The 10,749-nt window shown below is 39.8% G+C and overlaps 1 protein-coding gene and 1 long non-coding RNA gene across 2 annotated transcripts in view; one reads left to right on the top strand and one right to left on the bottom strand.

The window, feature by feature from the left end:
- LOC118452628 overlaps positions 1–10,749 on the top strand; it is a 42,045-nt gene that overhangs the window by 24,530 nt on the left and 6,766 nt on the right. The gene's annotated exons all lie outside the window — the stretch shown is intronic.
- Positions 6,210–10,749, bottom strand: part of CNRIP1 (cannabinoid receptor interacting protein 1) — a 6,485-nt gene continuing 1,945 nt past the window's right edge. Inside the window, exon 3 of the mRNA XM_009642165.2 lies at positions 6,210–6,432. Within this exon, the coding sequence (XP_009640460.1) occupies positions 6,268–6,432 (165 nt within the window). The 3' untranslated portion in view covers positions 6,210–6,267. The remainder of the gene's footprint in view (positions 6,433–10,749) is intronic.

The raw sequence follows: 10,749 nt of genomic DNA, 5'->3' as shown, positions 1-10,749 counted from the left end.
TCCTAGCGATTGTTTCCCCCACTGCCTGTGGGTCAACAGTTCAGTGTCTTTGAATATGCTCTGAGATTCTCCTGTCTCTGTTGCTGGTTCTGTAGTACCATGACTCCAAGCTCATGCCCCTCCACTGTCTCTAGATACCTGGACAGAAGCTGGTACCTCAGGTAAAGCATGATCACTTGTGGATTTGTAGAATTGGAGTGCATGGAAAAAAAGTGTAGTTACCTGTCCTAGCCATGGTTCTCCAAGAATAAAGGCTATAGGAGGACTGATGAGGTGGCTAATAATCTCCTTTTCCTGTGCTGTTTGAATCCAACCTCTGTCCTGGAGCTAAGCATGTGGCAGCATTTCTTCTTTGGTTGCTTATTTGTGCTTGAGGGCTGCTGCTGCTGGCATTGCAGAGCTGAAGCAGAAGGAAGTAAGAATTGATAGCTGGTTTTATTTTACAAACAAACACGTGCAAGAAATTTTTCAGCTCTGGTAGCTCATTATGTAACTGATCCTGTACCTGTATACAAGCACAAAATGTTACTTCTTGATCTCTAGAGAAAAAGAAAGATTGTTTAAGGTAGGGCAAATGAGCTGTAGAGGAAATCTTTTCACTGTATTTAAAACAGAAAGCCTCCTGGCAAGTATTTCCTCAGTGAGTTATATTTCATTTGTATTAAGATGGATAGGCCTAAATTCTTACAGTTCTGTTTTAAGGAAGGGTAGTTAATCCATATATTAGCATATCAGGGCGAATTTGTCCTTCATGTTAACTCCATTTATTTTCATGGAACTTTGTACTGGGAGTGTAAGCATTGTGCATTTGAAAATAAGATGAGCCACACATTTTTATATGAGTATTGCCTTGTTCTGATAGACAAAATGTTGCAAGCCTCTTGAACAGTGTTCAGCCTGCAACAGAACTGAAAGACACACGAAGGCTTGTTGTTGTTGTTTTAATGCTGTTAAATCTTTGGAGTGTAGTCACATAGGTTCTGTACAGGACAGGAATTACTGCGTTTGTATTTCACAGAGTTGTTTCTTGCATTTGCTCAGCTTGCCTGTAGTGTAGTATGTAGGCAGAGAAATGTCTCTGAAGGCAGAAGTAAAAATAATACAGTTAATTAAAAACAAAAAAAAAGGGAAGAAAAACCCCACCAACTTTAGTTATGTATTCTATACATAGAGAACAAGCCCTGGCCAATTCTACAATAACTCTGAAATGTGGAAGTACCTTAGGTAAATGTGTTGGCATAGCAACTTAGACTGAGCAGAAGAGTGCTGTCATAGTCAGAAAACAGTATATGTTGTGATATTTGTGCATGCTACTGCCATTTCTCTGCAGATGAGACCCTCGGGTTCACATTAAACTCATAATGATTCAGTTCAAGCTTCTGAGAACATTTGGTCCCTGTAGCACATACGCTGTAGCTTGATGCAGATATTACCGACAACGGTATCACAGTCACTCCCATAACAGCAGGATGGCACCTAACCTTGCAGTTACCATGCTGATAACGGGCAGAAGGTCCATCTTACTTCCAACATGGACATATGGTTCTTGCCTGCGCTGCCTTCATTGTCATCAACTGATTTATTATTGCTTCTCTCAGTATTGTTTGAAGGCTGCAGAAGTTACTGGATGGGATATTGGTCTGTTCGTTACAATTTGAGATAAAGGGAGTAGGAGCATCTGCTCTCTGAGGGAGGGAAGCAAAGGCCTTATGAATAGCATGTGAAGCACTTGTATAAGGCAGCATTGAGACTCAAGTTTGTCCAAATGAGGAAAAACAGAATATCAAAGCCTTATACTTGGTCAGTACAGATGTGCTATTATGAATTGTTTTTTAATTTAAGATTTTTGGCATCAATTTTGATGGAAAAGCTGTCATTGCTTTTAAGCCTTGTCTCAGATGGAGATCTCTTGTATCTACGTACTCATACCTGAGTGGTACTGTTTTTCACTTGTGTATATCTTGCTATGCAGAGCAATTCAGTGAGTGTTAGAGCACTGTGGAAACAATCTACATAGTTGTCTGAGTTCTCCAGCACTGTAATGGCAGACACTGCAGGACCTCCACCACTAACCCTCAGCAGGGGTTCTGTAGTCCAGCTTCACTTCTTTATTTTTTTAGTAGCTGGTCATTTTCTTCTTATTTATAGTTGGGATACAGTTGGAATCCCTGTGAACTTCTTCTGTGGGAAGAGGCAGAGAAGGTTATATGTAATGTGTAAGGTCAGTCATGGGATTATCCTTCCTGAGTGCACAGAACAAAGCTGTGTTGACTAGTAAGAGAAAAAATCAACAGCTTTGAGGTAGGGACAGAGAAAACAATGCCGAGAGGACTGGCTTGGCTCTTCCTGGGTTGATGCAGCTTTGTCTTCCTAAGGCTGAAAGCCAGGGCTCACAGGGATTTGAAGCCTTAAGTGCTGGTGTCCAGGAGAGGGGAAAAGGCAGCAGTCCAAGGAATGCTGGCAAAAGCTGCCAGGCGTGCAGCAGGGAAGGCCCGTGGGCAGGAGTGCCTGTCTCTCCTAGCCAAAGATCTGGACTAGCTGCACTAAGAGGACTTTCCAATCATCACTTATGAGTTTTGTAGAGCTAAGGGAAAACATGAATGTTGTAAGACTCATTATAGTGCTGCTTTGTGCTTCAGGGTTGACACAGCCTTGTATTACAAAATTTACAGCTTCATTGTACAGATGTTCCGTTCACATCTTTTATAGGAACAATGTAATAAATGAGGTTTTCTGATACTCTGCTAGTCTGGAATCACTTGAGGGTCGTTGCGCATCTGCAAACCACTGGACAGTGCCTCAGCTGAAGCCAGTGAAACTTCCCTAACTTGTGTTAGTAGGGCATGGAGACTTTAGCAGTATATTTCTTTTTCAGATACAGTCAGATGGTAGGAGATACCAAAGTCTGTAGTGACTGTGCTAAACACAAAGCCATGTGCAAACTCTAATGATCTAATGCAAGCCCTATGCAGGATCACAACTGTTATCGTCATGACTAATAACTTGCTCTTGGATCCTTTTACTCAGCAGTCTGAAAGTACTAACTGCTACCTAAATATAGATGAAAAAGTGACTCTGAAAGATTTGGTATATTTGTTTCAATCTTTCTTACGAGAATGAAAGCTGGACACTTCATGAGAAAAGTGAAGTCTCTCATATCTGAAGGTTTTATACGAGTGTTTTGTGGCTGGATTGACGCGTTGTCAGCATTTTCTGACATTGTAATGAATAAAAATAAATATATATTTAAAGCTTAGTGTATTGTGTCCTGTTCTGAATTTTGGAGTTCTGCCCAAAAGTGGAAGTACTAATTAGAAAAGGGTGTGTAAAGAACAAACTTGTCTGGAGATTAAATGCCGCTGATTGAATAATGCATAAAACTGCCACAACAACAGTTTTTTAGTGATTCAAGCTTTATGAATATTTACTGGAGTTGTACCGGATGAAACAAATTCAAAACATTGCTTTCACAGAACTGCTAAAGTCATGGGTCTCCTTTACTAGGAGCAAATGTTTGCTGTGTTAGCGAAGAACACTTGTTGAGCAAGGGGAAGTCGATGGGACTATTTTGCTTCATGTACGCAGAGTATCAGCACTGTCATCCATGGTGGATGTGAATAATACTCTGTTTAGGCAGGAGTAATGCAAAGCTATCAAACCACATTTCTCTCTGCTTAAACCTCATCTAGGGGAGAAGGATGTAACATCTGATAAATGCCACTTACACCTTCCCCAGGCTAAGCTATTAACCAGTCCTCATCCTTTTTATCACTGTCACGGTCTGTGAAAGGGGTGCTATGGTTCTGGGCAGCAATGTTCAGTATTGGGATATGGAGCCTGCAAGACACAGTTGGTCTGGCCGTTCTGTCCTTTCTTTTAAAAGCAACTCGCTCCCTCTGCAGGCTCTTTCTTGACCATCCTCTGAACTGAATTTCGGCTGAATTGCTACAGGGCTTTCTAGGACGTATGAAAATTGCCACCCTATTTGGTGTTAATATAAACATGAGTATTTACCTTGGGAAAGGTGTGCTTCCAGCTAGCAGGGAATAATAGCACTCCTGTGGCAGGATAGGCTGGATATATTCATTGTAATATTTCTTAAATGCTGAAGGGCTGGGACATTGTGGGCCAAGGATTTCGTAGAAGCTGAACTCAAAGCGAAGGCCTGTCTTACACATTTTAATTTTACTAGGACAGAAGTTTCTCTCTTAATTTATGTATCATACGTATTTCTTGCTGATGTGCTTTCAGTTCATATGTACAAATAAAATACACCAAAGTATGCCAATTGTTGCAGAAGAAAATCACTTTCTGGTAGTGCAGAGATAGAGCCTGTTATCTGGAAACTTCTGTTAAAGTGCTGGCAATAACACTTCTGTCTGAAGTACAGAGTTCATTTGAATTTGCTCAGTTCAGTTTTTTCATTTTCAAGAATTCTTTCTGTAGTCTAGGAAAAGTCTAGGAAAGAAGTTAACAGAGAAGATAATTTCTAGAATTTCATCACAGTGAAATCTGCCTGTGTAACGTTGCCTCAGAGTAGAGATGTAGAGATGCAGCTGGCTAGCCCACTGTTCCAGTGATGTATTACATCAGTGCTGCTGTCAGGCTCTTTTGTCTGTAGAAATCTGCAAACAGTCAAGCTTTTTGATTAATAATTCAATGGAAGAAAACGTTTCTTTGGTATTTCACTTCTGTCCTAAATCTCTACTTTCCACGTTATGTTAGGGCAACAAAATGCAGCTGAATTTCATCAGTAAGCTCTATTGAGTGTTATCACATTCCCTGGCTGCATTCTAGCACGTTGGTTCTGTATTTCCTAGGAACAGTAGCTTTGGGTAAAGAACAAAAGGTACTTTGGACAGGATTCTCAGAAAGCACTGACTACATACCCTCTGTTGTCTGACTTTCTAAAACCACTGCCTTTTTTGATACAGTATTTTCAACTCATTTAGATGGTCATACCAGAGAAGAAATCAAGTCCTTTATTACAAAGATCAAAAGTCATGGTTACCATTTACATACACAATTTACAAATTATTCACAAAAGGAATAACAGATATGCAAGAACTGACAGCTTACTTCAGCCCAAGTTGGGGATGGGACAGTGTATTTGTTTCCCTGCTTTACTTACTGAAAGAAAAAGATATGTTTGGTTTTTGTTGTCTGTATGTGTTAAACACTGATCTAGTGTTTATGTAGCACCTTTAGTTATAACCATGCAAATCCTTACATGCTTATCTTTATTTGAAAGAGTGCCATTCATGTAAAAATATGCACTGGGACCTGTACTCTCTTCATATCGCTGAGTGTTTGTTGGTCAAAAATCCAGTGGATTTTGGTACAATATAGTGGTTGGGCTTGAGAAAGTTGATTTGTAGGATTTTACTGATCTGAGCAATGTGTCATTAAAACAAAATGGAGATTACTATCAGAACTCTTACTCTAAGAACTAAATTAAGTATGGCTGCTATATTTTTCAAGAATACTATATGATCTGAAGATAGATGTTAGCCATGTTGTTAGATGTCTTTGATACCGCAACTGATTTATTGCTTTTCCTTCATTCAAGTTAGCACGTTTTATACTGTTTCCTAAAACTATTTCAGAGACTGGGAAACTTAACAACAAAGAATCCTACTTTGAGTGATTTGGTAAATTAGCAAACTTTTCACAGAGTATCTTACTGCACTTAACAAAAGGGAGAATGAGTTTCCAAATCCGCTGGCACAATACCAACTGTGCGGTAGCTGCCATTTAGCTAAACCTACAAATATCTATAATTTGCACTTTTTGCTGTCCACTGGGATGACATGTATGACAAAATGCTTGAAGGAGCACACCCATTTAGGAGCAAACACAAATATAAATACAGATATCACCAATGTGATGTTGCATCCAAATTCTAAGCAATAAAGCAAAACACTTCACAAAAGTTGTTACGTCTAGTGGAACCGCTTAGTGGGCATAATCCAAATACTTATGACAGTATTATGATGGTATGACTTTCTACCCAGCTATCAGATATTCTTTACCATGAACTTTTATAGTATTCTCAGGGTGACAGATAATGTTGTAGATGCCACGGTAAACTTAAAATACAGTAATAGGCAAAGATTTTAGTGGCACCGCCTGTATACGCAACATAGTTGATGGAACCTTATGGAACAAAGCAACATTACAGTATGCCTTAGTTAAGGCTTCTTGCTGGTTTAAAAAGGTAGATTTTTCTTTAGGGAGATTGTCCAGCAGTATTGGTTTCACATCTCTTCAGTGGAAGGTCTCTTTATTGATCCACATAAGACTGCGTGTTTCGTTTGGTTTGCATTCGTACTCAATGCTACCAAAGCTGTTTCCCCATTGGCAATGATCCCGCTTGTGGTAGTTGTAGAATTTGACTTGCCAGACTGTTTCAAAAACGCCAATGTCGTTAAACTGTGAGGAAGAGTGAAGATCAGTGTTAGTGACCTGATTATTTTGTTGGTTTCTCTCTATTAATAAGAAACAACACTCTTAAGAAACTGCAGAACGTAAACCAGCTGATGTAAGGATTATTGTTCCTCAAGTCAGTAAGTCAAACATCTGTAAAGCCTGCTCTAGCAGTTGTAAAGTCTTTTATGCTTAGGCATACATAAAACATGAAGGATCAGTTTCTCCATGTGTTGTCCGCTTGCACTTGTATCTGGGAAAGGCAAGGGAGTAAAAATGTTCAAGTTCCTGTATGGATAAATGTTACTAACAGCAAGAATCAAAGCTATAATGCTTCTTAGGATGACACAGCAGTAGTCAGCATGATGATCTCAAAGTGGCTTATACATACATATTGTGTAGCGGTGATCTGTAGTGATACAGGCCATCACTTCACCTTTATGCCATACGCAACTGGGAAAATCCCTTCTTTTGCTCAGTCTGAAATATTTAATATCCCTCTATTTTGTAGCCTTGTGTTTTGCAGTGTCTTTGACTGAGGTATGCTGCTATTAGACCATTTACTCCTTCCCTGGGATTCTGTTCCACATTTTGCATGAAACTTAAGCAAGAGAAGTTCTCCTTTGTGCATTACTGTAATTGCTAGTTGTACTATGATACTGTAGCTTTTCAAACTTAGATATGAGTAATAGAGGCTAGGAAGGAGATAGTTGGCGCATGTTAGCAGGTAAGTGTCTAATAGATTGAAGGTAAAGCGAGACGTTGACTGCAGGTTGTCTGATTGTGCTTGCAACTTTGAAGTGAATGCGACTATGGCTATACTAAGTTCTGCAAAATAAAATCTCTCACTTTTTTGAAGCCATTGAAGCCATTGCTAGATATCCTTGCAATATCAGAAAAACATATGAATGAGGCTTAACAAGGGTAGATCATGACTTTGGTTATGATGGTGATGTAAAATTTGTGTTCCTGTACCTTGAGACCTTGCAGAGTCTAAAGCATGGGTGTGAAGCCTATACATGTTGTTATTGGTCCCAGCAGTATGGTTTGTTGATTGTGCTGTGTTGTTAGAAGATACTAAATAGTGGATTCAGTGCTATTGAATGACACTGTTCTTTAACATTTTTTCCTTTTAAATATTTCCATCACACACTTTAATGACAGCTTCTTCACTGGACTGTTTTCCATTCCCATCATGTGCTTAGGAGCTTGATCATCTGCCTTTTATAATCACATTTGTGAAGGCAGTATGAAAGCCCTTTTACGCAGTGACTCTTCCTGAGTTGGAAACAGAGCCTTCTATATCCAATTTTCTCAGAAAGACATGTTTGGTGTTTTGTTTTTGTTTTTTTTTTTTAATTCAAGATGTGGTTTGTAGGCTGCTACTGTGTAATCAACATTGCTTTAAACCTTCCCCCGGCCCACTGTGGTAACTTAAATTTAGCCTTGACAACAGTAGAAATTGCTGTGTGCTGTTAGTAGAAGATTTTTATTTGGCTCCAGTTGCAAGTGTTATCTTAAAGGAGTAACTGAAATATTTCTGCCACTTCCTTTGACAAAGAGAATCAGATGTACAGCTATTTTATCCCTCACAGCAACTAAAACCTTAATTAAGGATTGTTTTTTATTAATCACCTCCAGTAATAATCCTGATACACTCATAATTCAAGATAGTAAAGGTTAAGCACATTGGATATTACTGTGCACAATCCACACAGAGAAATTGTGAAAGAGGAGCATCAGCCACCCTCAGTCTGGAACTTAAGGAAGAAAAGGCATTTCTGATAGCATTTGTAGAAGGTGATGTGATACAAGAGCAGCATTTTATTTCATTAATGTATGGAGGATCTGAATTTCGACAAGATAAAGGAAGAAAACAAATTCTGTCTTCCTCCAATGACCCAGTTTACTGAGCTGCCCTGAGTAGTTTGACTGCTGTGGATTTCCAGGAGAAGGAAAGAATTAATTGCAGAGCTTTTCTATCACCATGTGCCTCCCCCCCTGCCTGGTACTTAGCAGATGCAGCAGCTCTGTGGCGTAATGAGCATTCTGCATCCTCAGAGCTCCCCTGAATTCCTGTGGCTGAATCCTGGCTCCTCTGCATACCCAGTGGAGGAGGGATGGCCCTACTCTTTGTAGGTCAGGCTTACAAGTCTTAGTTCCCTGTCTGCTATTTCTCTGTCACCAGCTGCTATAGGCGTGAATAGTTATTTAATCACTCCCTCTGAATTTGTGTGCTAGGATAATTTGATGGCTATTTACTATGTGAATGGAGGTCTGGCTTCTTTATTCAATCTTAATCAAGTCTGACGAAGAATAAAATGAGATCTAAAGAGAGGTTTCTAACTTAGTTTACACTGCTAGTCAGTTCAGCAGTTTCTGGATAGTGTGCATACTTGAGCATTCAGTTAACAAATGCATCCTCAGATTCTGGAATTCAGAAATGGGACTGTTGTTTTACCTGTATAAAGTATGGCTGTAACAGGTAAGATGTCTACCAGCCAGTTAAAGTAGGAGCATAAAGAATTATTTGTTTAAGGTTTTAAAGCAGATGGGAAATAAATTCTTATGGACTTTCTGGCTTTTAGGCATTAAATTGACAGTATCAGACCAGTTTTTAACTGCAGGACTGACCTCACAGTCTATTTCTAATGTGAGTTCAGATTTTATGCCTTGAGTAGTGTCCTTATCTCCCTAGGATGCATCAGGACCCTGTGTGTTATAGAAAAGGAAGTGGAGGCTGAAGTTCCTCATAGTTGAAGGAAATAGGAAAATTTAAAGCTGTATGCAATAAGCCCAGTTTTGAAGATTCAGGAAGTGGGTATTAGAAGCAGTTTTCAAGCTGGTGTGTTTGAGGCTGGTTCCCTAAATTTGTTATGGCTCTGTCTAGCTAAGCAGCTAAATGATGAGTTAAACATGTAAATCCCTATTGAGCTGACTATATTTAATAATTAGAAGTATCAATTGTGGACTAAGTCTGTACTGAAGAACCAATCTATCAAGATCAAATCCTAAAAGGGGTTAACACTCACAAGAAGCACATGGAACTGTTGGAGTGGGTCCAGAGGAGGCCACAAAAATTATTTGAGGGCTGGAGCATGTCTCCCATGAGGACAGGCTGAGAGAGTTGGGATTTAGCCTGGAGAAGAGAAGGCTGCAGGGAGACCTTATTGTGGCTGTTCAGTACCTAAAGGGAGCCTATAAGAAATATGAGGGTGATCTTTTTAGCAAGGCCTGCTGTGACAGGACAAGGGGTAATGGTTTTAAACTAAACCAGGGTAGATTTAGACTGGATATAAGGAAGAAATTTTTCACAATGAGGGTGGTGAAACCCAGGAATGGGTTGCCCAGAGAGGTGGTGAAGGCCCCATCCCTGGCAACATTCAAGGCCAGGTTGGATGGGGCTCTGAGCAACTTGATCCAGTTAAAGGTGTCCCTACTCACTGCAGGGGGGTTGGACTGGATGACCTCTAAAGGTCCCTTCCAACACAAAACATTCTATGATTCTACGAAATCCTTTTAGCTTCATGGTCAATATCCCAGGATTCGATTTGTAAAAGCTACCGTTTGGACAAATATTGTGGCTACTCATTCTGATGCTGCAACAGTCTCAGAGCTCATATCTGAAAATCAGAACGTCTTTGCATTTCTTGAAGTTGCTTCATTTGTGATTTGTCTTGGTTTTCTCCATAAGGAAAGTTAAACTTCCAGATTTGCAGAGTTCACATCAGTGCTACGCTTATGCGTAAAGGTGGCTATCAAAACTGGGATGCCTTAGTCAAAGCAGCCATTTTTTTGGGAGCACTGCCCTTTCACCTCTTGTTATAAGGACATTGTGAAATACAGCTGCAATACTAAACAGTGGCATCCAGCAGCTCTGTTCTGCTGGTTGAGAAGTCTTGTTGGGCGTTTGGTTTTCCTGGGTGTTCAAAGGAGGTGACTATATCACTATATCACTATAGTGATTAACGTGGACAAGTACTTCAGGGTAGTCTTATTAACCTAAGATGATGAAGTGGTAACTGTTAATGTGATGTGGGTCTCCAAAATTAAGTTAGGTCTGCTGTAATTATTAGAAACACCAAATGGAGATGTTACAGTTCTTATTCAGAAGGGGATTGCCATGCTAAATGATAATTCCAGAAAAAAATAGTGAAGATAAAGATCAAGATGAAATCTTCTGCACCGTGAGCGAATGTGAGAAAAAGCTGGAATCTGGTGGGCTTGGGAAGGTCCTAAACTTGTATAAGTCGGAACAGAGTCTTAAGAGAGCTTCAGATGAAGATGGCTTACTGCCCTGTTTCCCATTTTTGGTATAGAAGG

Source organism: Egretta garzetta, unplaced genomic scaffold (genome assembly GCF_000687185.1).
Source record: "Egretta garzetta isolate BGI_Z169 unplaced genomic scaffold, ASM68718v1 scaffold457, whole genome shotgun sequence".
Taxonomy (NCBI): Eukaryota; Metazoa; Chordata; class Aves; order Pelecaniformes; family Ardeidae; genus Egretta; species Egretta garzetta.
Note: the sequence above shows the minus strand (reverse complement) of the source record. Positions and strands in the feature narration are given on the sequence as shown.